At 38.8% G+C, this 19,530-nt stretch overlaps 1 protein-coding gene across 1 annotated transcript in view; it reads left to right on the top strand.

Annotated features, from left to right (window-relative positions):
* The window catches only part of EMB2247 (protein EMBRYO DEFECTIVE 2247), a 358,900-nt gene that overhangs the window by 12,877 nt on the left and 326,493 nt on the right, over window positions 1-19,530 (top strand). The window contains exons 4-6 of the mRNA XM_089814096.1: window positions 13,074-13,168; window positions 13,657-13,748; window positions 14,122-14,175. Of these exons, the coding sequence (XP_089670222.1) occupies window positions 13,074-13,168; window positions 13,657-13,748; window positions 14,122-14,175 (241 nt within the window). The remainder of the gene's footprint in view (window positions 1-13,073; window positions 13,169-13,656; window positions 13,749-14,121; window positions 14,176-19,530) is intronic.

The following is a 19,530-nucleotide window of genomic DNA, read 5'->3' on the forward strand; positions in this document are numbered from 1 at the left end:
CAAAATCTGAGAACATTGATCCTACTCTGTTCAGACAAATAATTGGATCTCTTATGTATCTTGTAAATTCCAGACCTGACATATGCTATGCTACAAATGTTCTTAGTCACTTCATGTGTAAACCCAAGAAGATCCATCTTATGGCTGCAAAACATATATTAAGATATTTACGAGGATCTGTTGGTTTTGGACTAAAATATGAAAAGGTTGAGATAAATTTGGAAGTATATACTGATTCAAATTGGGCAGGATGTTCCACTAACTGCAAGAGCAGTACAGGTTGTTGCTTCAGCCTTGGGTCAGCGATGGTATTTTGGTTTAGTAGAAAACAACTAGTTGTTGCCTTAAGTTCTACTAAAGCCGAGTATGTAGCCGCTTCAATGGGAGCACGTGAAGCAGTTTGGTTAAGAAAACTACTATTTGGCCTATTTGGAAAACCTCTAAAACCAACTGTGATTCATTGTGATAATCAAAGTTGTATCAAGCTATTAGAAAATCTAGTTTTCCACAATCGATCAAAGCATATTGAGACTCCCTATCACTACATAAGAGACATGGTCGGCAGAGATATCATTATATTAAATTATATCAGTAAAAATGAACAGAATGCTGATATTTTCACCAAACCTCTTGCGAAGTTGAAAATTGTGTACTTCTGAGAAAAACTTGGTATGATATTATTGTAAATGAATTTGTTATTCATGAATACAAATTTTTTTTTCTAATTTTTTGCTTGCAAGCTTGTATTGTGAAAAGTGAGGATTTTTCTTGAGAAAGGTGACGACTTTTCAAGTGTTCTGATCCTACGATAAAGTGACGACTTTATTTTAGTTGATCTATTTTCAAACAATGGTTGAAATTATTGTTATCTTTTAGGCCGGATTTTGCCGGACACATTGATAACCTTCATGGGTCTTTTGGGTGATAGCCGGACACCATGAAAACCCATTGTTTTGAAAGCTTGGGTTATCCTTGTTCTTTGGGCCGGATTTTGCCCGACACATTGATAACCTTCATGGGTCTTTTGGGCGATAGCCGGACACCATGAAAATCCATTATGTTTTTTCTTTCTCTCCCTTAGTTAAAAACATAATGGTGATTATATTTTATTGTGTAAATTAAACTTAATTCAATTTCCCTTGCTAAAGAGCGAGTGTTAAGAATGTTAGCTTTCGTGAAATTGAATCTATAATTTTTATGATTATTTTTCAAATAAATTTTATATAACTGATTACAGTAATTATATACATATATATATATATATATACATATATATATATATATACATATATATATATATATATATCATAGTAACAAGAATCGCGCTGAAATCGTGTGAATCGCCGATTCAGGGATCAGATTCATGGATAATATATATTATATTATATATATATATATATATATATATATATATATATATCATAGTAACAAGAATCGTGCTGAAATCGCGTGAATCACCGATTCAGCGATCAGATTCATGGATGGCGATTTTTTTGGTGTTGGGAATTGCCATCGCCAATTTCATTGGGTGAATCACCCGAATCGCATGTATTGACAATTCACCAAAAGAATCGGCTAAATCGCCTTAAAAAATTGCCAAGAAATCAGCCGCGGCATGAAAAGAATGGACTTGTAAATTTAAAAAAAATAATTTTTTTTTTTAACTTTCTTTTTGACCTATTCTCTTTGTTATAACCCTAAAGGGCCTTCTATTTGTTAAGCATGAGTAGAAGAGAGGAAAGTGAGAGAGAAGAAGAGAAAAGAAAAGCCATAGGTTTCTAACCAGCAAGAAGGAAGAGCACCAAAGAGATCAGTAGTCCATTTGGGGAGGCCATCAATTGCATTGGGAGCATTAAGGAGCCAATATCAACACTCCTCAATTCATTTGCAAGAGATAAGTGCCCCATTTTTTTTTTGCATGTTAGTGTATTATGCATTTTTTGTTAAATTTTTATAGTTTTCAAGATTTTTAGTTTAGATCTTGGATGTTCTTTATTTTTACTAAGTTGCAAACTAGGGTTTGTTGTTTTGTAGCTTTTATTAGCTTCAAACTTTGATATTTTACATAAATTTTTTTATTGCAGCAGTCTTTGCTTTCATTTTTCGCAAATTCGCAATGGGTAAAAAAGATGAATGTTGGAAATATAACGAAGAGTTTCCTGGAAGAACCAAATATCAAACAAAATGTATCTTTTGTAAAGAAAAAATAACTTTTGGAGGTATTTATAGATTGAAATACCACATTGCTGCTATACCTGGACACGATGTTACAATTTGCACTCACCAAACTCTTGAGGCAAAACGCACTTGCTTAATGTCATTAGAAAAAATTGAAAAAGACAAAGCGAATAGGAAAATGCAACTTGAAGGGTTAAGGGGTATTGGCTCCCATGTTCCTACATCTGTAGCCGCATCCACATCTGCATCTGCATCAGCTTCCGCATCCGTAGGTTGTGTTGGAGAGGGTTCTTCTAGGCCTCCTTTTGATCCTAGTTCTTCTGCTTGTGCTAGTGCTAGTGCTAGTCGGTCACATACTGAGACAGAGTCCCACACCAACCTATTGCAGCCTAGAGTGCGAAAAAACAAAATGGATAGTTACTTTGTGCTCCTCACTGCTCCTAGTTCCCAACCCACGCTTGAGGGCATGGGTTTGAACAAGGAGATTCATGATGCTGCTAGAAAGGAGATATGCAAATTTTGGTACTTTTGCAACATTCCATTTATTGCAGCCAGGTAATTGATTCTTTTTTCTTTGTTTTCTTTAAAGTTAAATTAAAAGTAAAAGTAAAACTTTAATTATATCTACTTGTTTTATAATTTGAGTCTTTGACATTTAAATTTTTATTTGTGACAAGGCTCCCTATTGGCAGTTAATGATAGATGCAGTTGCTATTTGTGGTCCGGGGTTTAAAGCTCCAACTGAGGCTGAGTTGAGCGGATAGCTCTTGGATGAGATGGTAGAGGACATGAGGGCTGAGCTCGAAGAGAACCAAAAGGAGTGGATTGCAAAGGGTTGCACCATCATGACTGATGGTTGGACAGATAGGAGGAATAGAACACTCCTCAATTTTCTTGTATCCTGTGGAGGTGACTGATCATTCTACTTTCCTACATACATAATTGTAAATTTTGATTTGTTGAATGCTAATTTGTTGATGATCCATTTAATATTATAATTCGTTGTTTTGTTACTTGTAGAATATACCATGTTCATCAAATCCATTGATGCCGCACATGTAAAAAATGCCACATACTTATGTGAGGCTATTGAGGAAGTCATAGCAGAGGTGGGGGAACAAAATGTGATCCAGGTGGTGACGGATAATGCAGCAAGTTATGTTGCTGCAAGTAAACTTTTAACTTTTCAAGTTTTGAAAATAAATTTATTTGAATTTTGAAATTTGAATTTCTAATTGACTTAAAATTGCTGTAGGTAAACTTTTGATGGAGAGGCACCCCACCATATTTTGGTCCCCTTGTGCGGCACACTGCATTGACCTCATGTTGGCGAAAATTGGCAAACTTGAGTTTGTCAAGTCATGTGTGGAAAGGGCAAAAAAATATGCAAATTCATTTATAATCATTCATTTGTCCTTAGCACAATGAGGAAGTACACAGAAGGCAAGGAGTTAGCTCGCCCAGGTATCACAAGGTTTGCCTTGAATTTCATCACCCAGCAGTCCTTGTTGACATCAAGGGATGAATTGAGGAGCATGTTTGTTGGGCGGGAGTGGATTTCCTCTTGCTATGCTACGACCACTGCAGGGATAGATGTGGCGGATTGCATATTTGATGAGGATGGTTTTTGGAAACCCGCTATGAGGATGGTTGCTATGAACTGCTGATGGGGAGAAGCCCTCTATGGGCTACATTTATGAGGGCATGGATAGGGTCAAGGAGGTCATCAAAGCCCAATATGTAGGAGTGCAGGAGAGGTATGGCCCTATTTGGGACATCATCGATGGGAGATGGCAGAATCAGCTCCATCGACCCATCCATGCAGCAGCTTACTATCTAAATCGGGCATTTCGTTTCCGTCCTGAGTTCAAGGCGGATGCGGAGGTTCTCACTGGCTTATACACAGTGATTCAGAGGTTGAGCAGCGATGAAGATAGCGCTGCTGCGATTGTTGAGCTAGACTAGTTCAACAATAAAGAAGGGCCACTTTTCTTTGGCAGGATGGCCATAATTGCTCAGACAACACTACAACCAGGTAAAAATTAAATAATATATTCAATGTTCACGAATCTAGATTTTAAACTTAAAGTGGATTATGTAATTTTAGAGTTAACTTGTAATTTGTAAATGAGACTAATTGTTTCTATTTATCCTTATTTCAGATAGATGGTGGCAAATGTTTGGGGCCACAACCCCAAAAATTCAAAAAATTGCCATCCGTATTCTAAGTCAGCCAAGTAGCACTTCTGGATGTGAGCGCAGTTGGTCCATGTTCGAGCACATCCATTCGAAGAGGAAAAACAAGTTGACAGTGCAAAAGTTGAATGATCTTGTCTTTGTTCATTACTACCTCCGTCTTAGGATCAGACAGATTTTGGGCACTGACTCCTCTCCGATCATTCTGGAGGAGATTGATCCAGAATCAGAGTGGCTCACAAAGGTTGTGGATCCAGTCCTCACTGAGGAAGACTGTGCGTTGGTTGACTAGGTGGATATAGAGGCTGAGACAACTATAGCACGTTCTTCAAGCATTGGTAGACGCACACGTGCACGTACAGGCACAGGCCCTAGCGACGTTCGTGAGCCCATCTTACATGTGGGAGATATGGCTCAGTAGTCCTCTAGGACCTACATTAGATGCCTTGCTACTAGACAGACTGGATACTCAGAGGCTGAGGCTGAGGTTGCAGCCGAGCTTGAGGATGATGATGACTATGAGTCTGAGGCTTGAGCTGGAGCCTTGTTTTTATATTTTGTTTACAGATATTGATACTGAATCATTGATAGACATGTTTCAAACTTTCATGGATTTTCATCTTAGATTCTTACATACATTTATGATTTGATGTCTTATGGATCATCTTACATACATTCTATGATTTAAATCATTATGATCATTTGATTTTTATTTACTTCAGCTAGCCTACAACTTACATTTTAGATAACATAGTTACGTACGTGATGGATTTTATGTTCCAAACTTCCATGTTTATGTATGTTAAGTTTTAACTTCTATTTGATGATGTTATAGTGTGTTTAAGTTATATTCAATAAAGGGTGCATTAAATAAGTTTTAAATTGTTAAAATCTTTAAATTTAAAGGGTTTTTTCAAATTTGCCGATTCATTACCGATTCACGATTCGATTCGGCCTTGCCGATTCCGATCCGATTCCGATTCACGTTACTTTGATATATATATATATATCATTATTACTATTATTATATATATACATATATATATATATATATGTATATATGTATATAAATAATATTATATATACATATATTGAAATCAGTTTATATTCATATATATACTACTGATGACTCATGTCTTTATAATCTGCCAATATCAATATGACGCACGTTGACAGTATTCTATATACTGTTGATAGAAAATTATAAGTTTATTAAAACGGCAGATTATACATCGTGGCCACCTATCTTATTAACCAATATTATTAAATATGTTAAACCGTCGGTGACCTATCCTAGAATTGTGGGGGTGTATACAGTTTGATACGTGATTCTTCATCACGTCTTTTCTATGCACCATTTCATATATATATATTATGATAATGATCTATAGTGAGAGGTAGGTCAATCACAGCGGTAATCATACCTTCTCACTTGCAGATTGTAATACATAAAATCTAGGACATATCCAATTCAAGAAATTAAATCCTCAATAGCAATCCAGTAATCCATATCAGTATCTTAACATCTTCATTTCAAGAATAATAAAATTGAGATTTACACCAATCAAGATCACAACATAACATAAAACTCTACACTTCACCTTACTTGTACGTGCAATTGGAGTTAAAAACCTTGTTCTTGAAAGAGACCATCAAAGAAAGTGAACTCATTTATCATGTGTTTTTGCATCCAAAAACTCCATTTTCATGTGTGCATGCACTCCGTTCATACCTTGCATACTGCTGCCACATGAATTAAATACTCGTGATGGTGCCTGCTTGCATGTGCATGCACATTTACTTATGATGAAAAAAGAAAATCTCATTATAAGTACACATCTTTCCATCCATTTACATGCATTTCCCATGTGTAAAGCTCGCTGTCCATATGTTCTTTTGACCTCCTAATCCGTTTCTGGGTTTTTTCCACCATATAAGTACATATTTTGAGCTTAAATGCATATATCCACTCGCTGTTCCAAAATTCCAGCTAACACCATATACAATGCTACTAGAAAATCCCACTTTTAAAGTTTTGTCCTTGATTTAACAAGCTGGTTTTATGCATGCAAAGAATAAAAAGGGACATAAGACAAAGTATGATCACATAATGGAGCCTACAAGTGTCAGCCAACTGGATGGTCCCAGCGGTGTTTTTGTAGCCGACGGAATGATTGCCGTCGATGTTTTGTATTTTGTAGCCAACGAGTAAATAGTTTGTAACGGACATAATGTTTGTGGCCGACGGACTCCTCCGGGAAGGTTCGGCGGATAGTATTTATATCTCGTCTGGGATCATTGTAAAGCATCAATCATCTACTATTACGAATCTTATGAAGCATATTGTATGTCTGGCATATGCGAATATAATAATATAATTCTGCTGTTCTGTTCTATTGTTTGTATGCGTTGATTTCTTTACCTGTACGACAAACATTTGGCGCCGTTGCCTTATGAATTTGGAAGGTGGGAGGAATGAAGATTAATGCCAAATCAGCTTAACAAAGATCGGAATAAGGTCAAGGAAAAAGATGGAACTCGTACTGCACAAGAGAATTTAATTCTGGCACAGCAAGCCGAACGCCGACAAAGATTTCAAAAGATTGCCGATGGAAACTGGAGCGCGGAACAATTGTTGGAGGAGACTCGGCAGCGGGTGGAATTGGTGGAAGAAGCACGGGAGGAGTTCTTGAATTTGTGTTCACCGAGGGAGGAAAACTTAGACGGAAGAGCATCAACTCGCACGGCTCACAGTGCCGAGGGAGCACGAGCGTGGAGTGACCTCTTCGTCTGAGATAGACTTCCGCGGGAAACAACTTCAGAGGATCTTTATTCTTCACCAAGGTTCGCAGCTGTTGACACCTTCGGTGCGGGAGTGCAGACCGCTGGTGTGGGAGTTCAGACAGCCGGTGTGGGAGTGCAGACCGCCGGTGTGGGAGTTCAGACTGTCGGTGTGGGAGTGCCGATCGTCGGTGTGGGAGTGCCTACCGCCGGTGTAGGAGTGCAGACCTCCGGTGTGGGAGTGCAGACCTCCAGTGTTATGGCGGGACCCAAAGAAAAGCTGCCGAAGTTTGAGGGCGATGGTACAGCCGACCCCATCCGACATTGTAAGACATGTGAGACAATCTGGCGGGCAAATGGAATCACAGATGCCAACGAATGGGTCAGGCAATTTTCGGCAACCCTATGGGGTGTGGCGATTGATTGGTTTTCAGATACGGATCCACAAAAGCTGGATACCTGGGATAACATTAAAATGGAGTTCCTGGCGGAATTTAAACTCTTGCGGGATGATAATGAAATCGTAGTAGAGATTTTCAATACCAAACAGGGGAAGCACGCAACTGTCCGCGTCTATGCCAGGAGATTAAAAGACTTAATAAACAAAATGGAAAGCAAGCCGGCTGACGGATTGCAGAAAAGATGGTTTGCGGACGGCCTACACTCGAAGTTGCGGAGGAAAATGAAAATTGTGCCACCGTCGTCATATGTGGACGTGTATAATAGAGCACTGGACCTTGAAAGCGAGTAGAAGACAAAGAAGAAGAAAACTAGCTCCTCTGATTCTAATGACGACGAGTCTGCCGAAGATGATAGCAACGACGACGAAGGTAGCAGCAAGAAGGTTCATGCCCTAAAGAAGGATATGGTTCGCATGATGAAAGAGTTTAAAAATATGCAGAAGGAGCCAAAAGGCAGTGAACTGTGGTACATGGAATGTAAGACCGATAGTCATACTAAAGGATTGTGCCCGAAGAACCAATTCTGTGACATTTGTTAGATCATGGGCCATTCGACAAAGGAGTGCCCCTTTAACATGAAGATAAGAGGATCTCCGCAGGTGTTTCTCACACAGGAGGCTTCTCCGTCAGGTAGTAGCGGAAACACGAATACCGCCGGTGCTACATCCGGAGGATACATGAATAATAGCAAAGGGCAAAATAACAACAATACAAATAATAACAATAATAATGGGAGCTGAAGTCAAACTCAGTATGATGTAAATGGACGGCCGATCGTTCAATGTCGAGCATGTAATTTGTGGGGTCATTTTGCGCGGGATTGTACAGTGGCAAACACACCGAAATTATTATGCAGATGGTGCGGACCCGGCCATCACGAAGATTCCAAGTGTCCAAAGGCTAGAGTAAACTTGATCACTATTGGCACGGATGTAGAGGAGGTTCTGGCAATTACATGGAGGCAAGCGGAGGAAAATAGAAAAGTGGGGGAAGCGCAGGCGGAAATTGCAAAGGCATTGTCGGCAGGGACATCTCAGTTGAAGGACATCACCGGCACCTTGGCAAGGAACTTCGCAGAACAAAATATTGTACGACAGATCTTACAAATGGAGATACCGGTCAAGATAAGTGACCTCCTTCTCACAATGCCCCAGTTACGGACGGCCATTCTGAATCATACACCCTTTTCGAAAGCAACGAAGGACACAGGAAGGGACAGTATGGAAGTGATGACAACAAACCCAATGCTGCTGGCACTCACATCCGAACGGCATCCGACGGTCGTCGAGATGGGGATTTTGGGAAATGTTTTGACAGAGACAATTGTCGACGGAGGGTCTGGCGTGAATGTGTTGTCGGAGGATACTTGGAAGAAGTTGGGAAAGCCGACACTGTGGCCACCTGCATTTCAATTGCTCACGGCAGACCAACATGGAATCAAACCGTTGGGAATCTTGAAGGTGCAACCGGTAACAATTGGTACGCAACCATTTTTATTGGATTTTGTGGTCATTCCATTAAAAAGAAAAGGATATGATGCTATTTTGGGACGGGATTGGTTGGTCCAAGCAAAAGTAAAACATGATTGGAAACGAAATACCCTATCAATGGAGCGCGGAGGCAAAAGATTCACAATTGACCTGCATACACAAATGGTCGGTGAGGAGGCAGCATCGTCAGATTCAGAAAGTGATGGCGAAAGTGACGACGAAGGAAAGAGGAGAATGGAACCAGACGAAAGAGTATTGAGACTTGACGGAGGATCGAATGACGACGACCTGGACTCGGTGAATGGCCTGTTCCACTGGCAGATAGAAGACTACGAACTGTTTTCGAGTTGCAATATGTTAACGGTCGACGAACATGACAAAACAAAGGAAAATGAATGTTCGGAGGAATGCAAGGAAGCGAAAGAAGGAAAAGCTGCCATGGCTGAAGCTGAGGGGAAGAACATACAGTCTGAACATAGAAAAACAAAAGATCCCACTGTTCGGTACATGGTGAATGGACCGTGCGGAAAGAAAAGGTTACACCGTAGCAAAAAATTAGTGGAAGGGTACCGACAACAAGGAAATAATCCAGTTGCACAACGAACGCAGGCTCAGTGGGCGACGGAGGTGGCACATAACAGATGTAAGGCGTACCACAGTCGGAATGAAATCAAAGTGGAAAAGTTTAAGGCCAGATGGGTTGGACCATATTAGATTTGGAAGGTCAGCGACAATGGAGCGATCAGATTATCAACTTTGGACGGGCAGAAGGTACCTCCGGTAGTCAACGGTTCCAAATTCAAAATATATGGTGCCAGGAAGACTCTGTCGTTGTCACAGAATGGCTAGCTGACTCCGTCGTCATTGAAGAATGGCGACGCCTGGAGGCAAATTTGAGGTGCTGTCTTTCTAGTTTATTTTATTTTTGTCAAAAAAAAAAAAAAAAAAGAAAGAAAAAAAAAACAAAAAAAAAAAAAAGAAAGAAAAAAAAAACAAAAAAAAAAAAAAGAAAGAAAAAAATAAAATAAAAAATATATATATATATTTTGAAAAAAAAAAAAAAAAAAAAAAGTGAAAAAAAAAACCTGTCCGGAGGTCGACGGGAGGTGTCCCGTGGGCACCTGTCCGGAGGTCCGCAGGAGGTGTTCCATGGGCACCTGTCCGGAGGTCGACGGGAGGTGTTCCGTGGGCACCTGTCCGGAGGTCGACGGGAGGTGTTCCGCGGGCACTTGTCTGGAGGTCGACGGGAGGTGTCCCGCGAGCACCTGTCCGGAGGTCTGGTGGAGGTGTTCCGCGGGCACTTGTCCGGAGGTCGACGGGAGGTGTTCCGACACCTGTTAGAAGGTCGACGGGAGGTGTCCCGCGAACACCTGTCCGGAGGTCTGGGGGAGGTATCTTGCGGGCACTTGTTCGGAGAAAAAGAAAGATTAAGCCAGAGGTATTGTCGGTGTTCCGCACAAAACATGGCCGAGGAAAAATAAAGCGATGTAAGGAGGAACTTGTAGAGAGTCGAAACAGCAACAGACAAACAGAAGTAGGAGGGGTTGCTTAAAAAAATTTAAAAAAAAAATTAAATAAAAAAACGACGACAGAATCAAATTGTTCAAAATGAGTTACAGATGATGCCAAAGGGAAGGGGAAGCATCAGTGGCTGCCAGAAAGAATGTAGAATCGGCAGAAAATGGCAGATATCAGTCATGGGAGTTTGACCAGTTGATGAAGACCTGGAGCTGCTGCAGGCATAAAGTGTTGTGTACCAGAGGCACTTGGAGTAGGTGTTTGCCGGGAGGCTGTTTTGGTGGATGCGTAGAGAGCTCGGGAGGAGCTAATCATCCAGTTGGAGGCAGTGCAGCGACACTTAGCTCAGTGGACTCAGTGGTGGAAGCAGAGAAAGCAGCACGGGTGGCTATCAAGGTCAGCTTGAGGAGACAGTATTGTGTTAGCAGAGGCTACAGATGTAACGGGATGAATGTGGAAGTGATGTGACAGAAGCAGATTTTTTGTTGTAGTCACTCTGTTAATGTATTTTGTTTGTTAATTTGTTTCAAATATTTGTAATTGTTGTCCAGAGACGACTTTTCTTTTTGGGGGGATGGTGTCAGCCAACTGGATGGTCCCGACGGTGTTTTTGTAGCCGACGGAATGATTGCCGTTGGTGTTTTGTATTTTGTAGCAAACGGGTAAATAGTTTGTAGCGGACATAATGTTTGTGGCCGACGGACTCCTCCGGGAAGGTTCGGCGGATAGTATTTATATCTCGTCTGGGATCATTGTAAAGCATCAATCAGCTACTATTGCGAATATTATGAAGCCTAATGTATGTTTTGGCATATGTGAATATAATTCTGCTATTCTGTTCCATTGTCTGTATGCGTTGATTTCTTTACCTGTACGGTAAATACAAGGAGGTGAAAAAATGATGACAAGCATAGAATGCTTCAAGGCAAAAATGGTCGATGAACACTCAACATAACACTCAAGGATGCAAGTTCATGTTCCAAATCAAGATACTTCCACCAAACTTGAGCACAACAATCGTAAAACATAGGGCATCTTGTAGCAACATGAAGACCAATAACTCATGCTAAATAGAAGTCATGTCTTGTCAGGCAATTAGAATATTTTCATCATGTACTCGTATTTTGTAATTAACATATTATATGTAATGGCAAAACAAGATGTAATTGCATGTGATAGTATCACGTGCAAAGTTGTAACATGTAATCAAGTTGCAACTGCATTAGGCATGCCACTTTGAATAAGTCAAATTTCATAAGGAGTTTGTTTTTGAATAAGTCAAGGTGGTTGAGGGTTTCCCCTTTGTTCTCCACCTTTCTCTCTCTTATTTTTCTTCATAAAGGAGGGAGCTCATTGTAAATAATCATCTTTTGGCAAGGCGAGAAAATTCTTCCAGTTTGTATGTGCATTCTAAGACTTTGTGTTTGGATGTAAATCAAATTGCTTTCAAAAGGGGCAACTTGCTTTCAAACTTTGTGTTGATTCAAGGTGTTATGTGATGACATTTTTAGAATATTGATTGTGAATTTTAATGCTTTTTTCAAGAGGGATTTGAGTTCAATTGTGCAAACTTTGAGTTGCCTATTGTATTCAGAGCTAATTTGAACTTTTGAAGACTTTGTGCTATAGGAAGACAAATTGTGATAGATAGTAGTGGCTGCAAGTACTAGGGATTAAAGACTCCTTGCTTTAGTTTCTTGTATATTATTTCAATTTGGACAGTTGGCAAGAGACTTTGTGCCTTTTTAGCTATTTGCTTCATTCTTCAAAAAGGATTTGATCGTATGAGACTTTGGGTTCTTATTATCAATCAAACAAATTAAGTTATAACAGTCGTCTTAAGATTTGTTCTTATGTCAACTACTAAGCCACCGGTATTACCATAGCAATTGATTCCTTTTGTTAATTTGCAAAGTAGTAGTTATTACCATGAAGTCATTCTTGAAAAAAGAGGGATTGATTCAGAGAACCACCTATTTGTTAACTTAAGTCAGGTTTCTATTGTAGCCACCTACCTCCCCTATTGCCAAGAGGAGAGATTTATCTCACTACACTGTTGCCTAAAGTTTCCATTTTGTAAGTTGTAGTCTTAGTGACTTAACAATTTTTTAAGCCAACAATGGGCCCAACTTAAAGTTTGCAGTGTTAATCTTCACTTGCACACAATGTTGAAAATAGTGACAATGCTCAATAGATCAAACACAATTATGCATTTTGGCCATTCTATTTAATTTTAGCAAATGTTGTCTAGCATTGTTTTTTGTTTTAGTCTTTTAGCATCAATAAATATTTGAAGTGTACTTTTCTGGCTACTTTTTATTTTGTATGATTATTTTCTAATTTGGTGTTTGCCTTGGAGATTAAATCATCTTTCTGTTTGGAAGAAATCTTGTACATTATTCATCACTTATGAAACCATTAGTAAATTTGGCTATTAATTGTGCTGCAGCTAGTTGTAGAGAAACTGTTGGCATCTGAAGGCACACGGAGGGAAGACTTGAGCAGAGAAGATTTTGTAGCCAGGGTTTGGGAATGGAAGAGAAAGTATGGATTCCTTCAACCTAAGAATGATATTTTTTTTGCTAAGTCTTTATGGTGTTTTATTGTTCAAGCCATGGTTAACATCTGAATTTGACAACCATACTTATTCTCACAACCAAACCAAACTATTCCACTAATGTTTTTTAACAATCGGGATTGAGCAAAGTTGTTATTGCATTTATTTTTTCCAAACCATGCTCTGTGAAATACTAAGGTTTAACAAATCACTCCTATTTTTGGCTTAGAGCTCAAGCATTTTTGATACTTGTTTTACTACATATATGAATATTTAAAAAGGAAAATGAATAGTCTCGAAAAACATCACTTTGTCTTTCTCACAATCATACACATACACACACATTTAGGTCATAGATATTGATGCATATGGGAAAAGAATCCAGCTCTTTAGAATTTGTTGATTGCATCTCTAAATGATTTGCAAAATTGAAGTGGAGAGTTTGCATCTTGATAGCCTCCACGCATTTTTCTAGGTATGGAGGTACCATTACAAACCAGCTGAGGAGACTGGGTGCATCATGTGACTGGAGTAGAGAGCATTTTACTCTTGATGATCAGTTGAGTAGTAAGTCGTCATACCTATGAATCTCTGCTTTCATCTTGGAAAGATTTATGTATTTTCCAAGGTTAGTTGTCAAAATGAAAGCTAAAGGTTTATGTGAGTTTCAAAGCAGTTCCTACTACCAATTTTCTGGCTGTATTCCATAATTGCCAAGTTCAAGATAAGGATATGTTCTATATGTTATAATAGATTGCTTGCTGCACAGTAATAAAAAGTAGCCCCCCAATATTCTATTTTAGTAGGCATAGTTCCTTTGGCAAATTGATCATCTAATCTGTGGTATTTTTTCACGCTTACTTTTAAAGTGTCAAAGCATACTTGATTTTGATACCATTTCTTTCTTGGAGTGTATAAATTTTATATATTTTGATTGCAGAAGCTGTTGTGGAGGCTTTCATCCAGTTACATGAGAAGGGCTTGGTATATAGAGGTACCCAGATTTTCTCTTTTTATCCTTAAATACATGTATTCTTTTATCTTGGTAGTTTTTGGTAGTTCTTTCAAATGGTCATTGTGTGGTCTATCAGTATTGAAGAGTTCAAGAGATGACTTGTTAATTTGGTTTTGATATTGCTGTGCTTTTCTCCTAGGATTTTTTAATCTATTCTTTGGAGTTATTTCCTTTTTCCTTTTTCATCGATGTTTGTTCAAGGAAAAGAAAAAGTACTAAATATTGTTTAAGGTCGATGGTATCTTAGGGACTGTGTTCTACGACAATAAGATGATGCCATTAAATAACAAAATTCTTCCAAGTGTATAAATGTGAACATGATCATGCAATCAGATCTCTTGAGGACAGGCCTAGATGAATGAAGCGTGTCTGTTGAGATGCTAGACTCACCACTTTAAGATAATTCCTTGAATTATTTCACTGGGTTCTTCTATGATTCAATTGAGTGGAAGCACTTGGCACTTGACAAAGCATGGATTGTTGAGGAATTTGCATTAATCATCCACATGCACTGGGGGCTTGGACAATCTGATTGTACTTAGAGCAGAAGTTTCATACATTTTGTAATTACTTGAATACTACAGTTTTGCACACAAATAGGGCTGTAGAGGAGGAAATGGAACTAGGACAAAACATAATAATTTATAAACCATAGAGAAATATAGACAGAATTAATGTAGCATCTTCCTTCACTAAACTAGAAACACATTTTTGCAAGATTTGACAAATCTTGAACTATTATTTTCTTTAAAGAACAATACTAATGTTGTATCCATACAAAATTTGTCATAGTGCCAAATTTCAGCTAAAAAATTATTGTTTTCCAAAATGCTAGCCATGTTCCAAAGCTTGTGCTGTTTTCTTTGTCTCGTGTCTATGTGTCATCTTTGTTGTTCTTGTTTTTTTCATTAAAATCATGGAAGGAAGTCTTAGAACATAACGAGTTGACCTGACTGTTTCTTTGAACAGATGCATCTATTTAGGAAACCGCTCCATCCCAGTTAACGATCTCATTGGAGGCTGTTAAACCATGTTACAAATCCCAAGGGGATGTGCTGGACACTTGTCAACAATCTTCTCCTCGGTGTTACCCAAGGGGATTTGACCTTGTGACCCCGCTTTAATACCACTTCTGGGGAGTTAAGCTGGGCATTTCTCCCAAAAGATGCATCTATTTAGGAAACCGCTACCAACCCTATTAAGGACCTTACATGAGGCTTTGAAACCTGTCATGAATACTGCTCAAGGGGATATGCTGGACAGTTACCAACATAGAATTCACACTCAATTCCTTTGATGTCCCAAAACTGATGTTATTGAATTTATATTAATATTTTCAGGAATAAATGAAACCTCACACATTTTGATCTCCTAGATCACGATGTGGGAAAAGTGATAGCATTTTGGTGGTTGTGACACTAGCTTGCTGGCAACAAGCCACACAATTCTATATTGTATGCAGTGCGTAAATACAACAATGTCTTGGTGTCATGACCATCCAGAGTTGCACACAAAAGCGATATTGCAGAGAACCACACATATGATTACAATTTAATTGATAAAATAATAAAATACTCTTGTAGTTCAATTCCAAGAATTGTGACAAACAGTTGTCCAGCAAAATGAAATTAGATATTTCGTCAACTTGTTGGAGTGCAAACTGGAAACACATAAAATTAATACCCAGACCGATCTGGAATGTATGATGCAAAATCTATGAATGCAAATTGCTGTTTGCTACTAGCTGTAATGTACTTTGTAATGTTTTTCTTATGCAAACCTGAATGATTACCAACTTTGTAATTTTTTGCTTATGCAAATTGTTGCAGTGCAAACTGGAAACACATAAAATTAATACCCAGACTGAGCTGGAATGTATGATGCAAAACCTATGAATGCAAACTGCTGTTTGCTACTAGCTGTAATGTACTTTGTAATTTTTTGCTTATGCAAACCTGAATGATTCCCAACTAACATATTCTCTAGAACAATCTGAACAAGTGCTAAAAAAATACCATTGTGCTGAATCATAACAGCCAATACCAAATAGATGCTATTTTGAAATTAGAGCTTATTGAACACCATCTATGCTTTCACCATGTATTACCAGTAATGACAATAGTGAATAGATTCATAAATGTGAAAAAATAGTGATTTATTACCATTTTTGTACAGCTGTAAGTTATTGAAATTGACTGCTGGTAATGTATTCTATTGACTTATAGGCCTTAAATATTTCTGTGATCTCTTCCAAACTGATAAAGTCGTTGTTGAAGACTTTTTAGGATCATAAGTTATCAAGGGTTTCATGGAGTTTCTCTTCCAAACTGTTAAAAGTCTTTGTTGAAGGCTTTTAGAAATGTAAATTATCTATAGTTTCATGGAGTCTTAGGGGGATGTGTAATGGTAAATCAATGCTATACTAAATAGAGGACATGAAAGCTCCTTGTATAGATTACAAAGACAATGTTTCTGAAAGAAACAATTGTGAATGAAAGACAAAAAATAGAAACTACCTAATAAACTAAAGATTAACTATGATGACCATTAAAGAAACATTACAATATTCTGATACACTCCCTTAATGGTCATTGTCTAACTACCTTGTGGAAGATTATACATGTCTTGTGATCATAAATTCTTCAGTACATTCTGCTGCTGCTGAGCCCTCCCCAGATCTGCAGAATTTTAATGACCAAGAGTTGTCAAAATCTGTCTAAAAACCAAGACAATGTTTCTAAAAGAAACAATTGTGAATGAAAGACAAAAAAAGAAACTAAATAAACTAGCACTTGCACCAAAAGGAGGTGCAATGGTGTCACCGATAGTAAAATATATAAAGAATCCGATTTATGTATTGTATGTAATTGGAGTTTTTTCAATAAAAATCATATGAAATAAGAGGAACAACGATTTGATCTCATTTGTTCTTGTCAATGATCTTTGAAAGTCTTCTCATTTGTTAATTTTTACTATATCTTCATTTTTGCTTTCTTTTAATAAGTTGTGCTTGTTGTTGGTAAAATTATAAAATAGCCGATGGGTAGATTAGCATGTTGTCGGTAAAGTTATAAAATAGCTGATGGGTAGATTAGTATTCGAATGGGCGTGACGGTTGAGTCACCCCTTTAGAAGGGTATATGTACACCGTCCGGAATAGACTTTGGATTATGGTGGTAATCAAGATTGGAAGCACTATGTAATCTCTTCGACATATATGCGAATAATATAAAGAGTACTACTATGTTACATGTTCTTGTCTATTGTTTGTATGCATTAAACTATTTACCCCATACGGTAAACATTTGGCACCGTTGCCAGGGATCGAACCAAGAGGGCATCAACAAGTGCTCCTGACACAGGAGACTTCCACGTCAGGAGGGAGCAGAAACACCAGCAATGACGGTGCCACTTCGGGTGGGTACAGAAATAATAGAAGAGGGCAAAACAACAATACCAACAATAATAATGGAGGCCGCAGCCGAATTCAGTAAGATGCAAATGTCCGCTCGATGGTTCAATGCCGAGCATGCAATTTGTGGGGCCACTTTGCACGAAACTGTACATCAGAAAATGCACCAAAGTTGTTATGTAGATGGTGTGGTCCTCGAGATCATGAAGATGCCAAGTTCCCAAAATCAGGAGTGAATTTGATCAGCATTGACGTGGACGAAGAAGTCTTGGCAATCACTTGTAAACAAGCACAACTATACCCTGACTTGACAGAAGAAAAGAAGAGATTGGAAGAAGTGCGGGCGAAAATTGAGAAAGCAATGCAGGCAGAGAAATCACAATTGAAGGACACTACTGGTACCTCAACAAGGAACTGCGTAGAACAAAACATCATAAGGCAGATATTACAAACTGAAATACCAGTCAAGTTAAATGATCTGATCCTCACAATGCCTCAACTATGGAGAGCACTCACGAACATAGCCTCGATTGCTAAACTACCAAGAGAACATGGAAGGGAAAAGGAAAGCAAAGCAAGTGCAGCGGACCCAATGCTGCTAGGCCTAACATCCGGATGGCATCTGACGATCATAAAGATGGGTATATTAGGAACGGTCCTTTCAGACACAATTGTGGACGGAGGTTCAGGGGTAAATGTCCTACCAGAAGATACTTGGAAGAAGTTGGGACAACCGATGTTGTGGCTACCTACATTCCAATTACTAATGGTGGACCAACACAGCATTAAACCTCTCGGGGTCCTCATGGCACAACCAGTGACTATTGAAACATAGCCATTCTTACTCGACTTCGTCGTCATCCCGCTGAAGAGGAGAGGATATGACGCCATTTTGGGCCGGGGATGGCTTGTACAAGCAAGGGTTAAGCATGACTGGAAGAAGAATACACTATCAATGGAAAGCAAGGGACAACGATTCATTATTGATTTACACACACAAATGATGGGCGAAGAAGCCATATCATTTGATTCCGAAGAAGAGGATGAAGGAAAGCAGCGATTGGAACCAAATGAGGAAGGAGTCCTATGGTTGGAAGGTGGATCAACGGACGATGATTTGGATTCAGTGAACAGCCTTTTCCACTAGCAAATGAAGGATTACTAGCTCTTTTCGAGTTGTAATATGTTAAGGGTCGATGAAGGTGAGAAAGAAGAGGGAAATGAATGTCCGAAGGAATACAGAGAAGCGGAAGAAGGGAAGACGGTTATGACAAAAGTTGAAGGGAAGAACATATAGTACGAACCCAAAAAAAGGAAAGATTCCACCATACGGTACACAATAAACGGACCATGCAAAAAGAAAATGTTATGTCGAACCACAGATATAGTAGAAAGGTGCTAGTAGCAAGGAAAACACATCATACGGTTTGCACAGGAAACAAAGAGGAAGGGTTTAATAAAAGCTTCAGTAGTACGGAGTGAAGGTTCTAAAATCAAGAATACAGTTATTGATGGCAAGAAGTAGCAGCCGACGAAATTCATGGTACCAAGTTTCGGGAACAAATGGGGCAAAATGGAAAATCTAAGGGAAAGATCTTGTAACTTAAATAAACTTGAGCAACGATTGCAGGCATAATGGGCCACACAGGTGACACAGAACAAACGCAAAGCGTGGCATGATAAACATCTAAAACTAAACAAGTTCCAACCAGGATAGTTGGTGTTGAAGTATAGTGGACGGAACGAAATCAAACCGGGAAAGTTTAAAGTCAAATGGGTCGGATCATACCAAATCTTGGAAGTGGGCAATAACGGAGCAATAAAGCTATGGACATTGGATGGGAAAGAAATTTCAGAAGCGGTGAATGGTTCTAAGTTAAAAATATATCATGCGAGAACTATTCCCCTGACGAATAATAAGG

This window comes from Cupressus sempervirens, chromosome 2, assembly GCF_028749045.1.
Source record: "Cupressus sempervirens isolate cs-2001-9-10 chromosome 2, ASM2874904v1, whole genome shotgun sequence".
Taxonomy (NCBI): domain Eukaryota; kingdom Viridiplantae; phylum Streptophyta; class Pinopsida; order Cupressales; family Cupressaceae; genus Cupressus; species Cupressus sempervirens.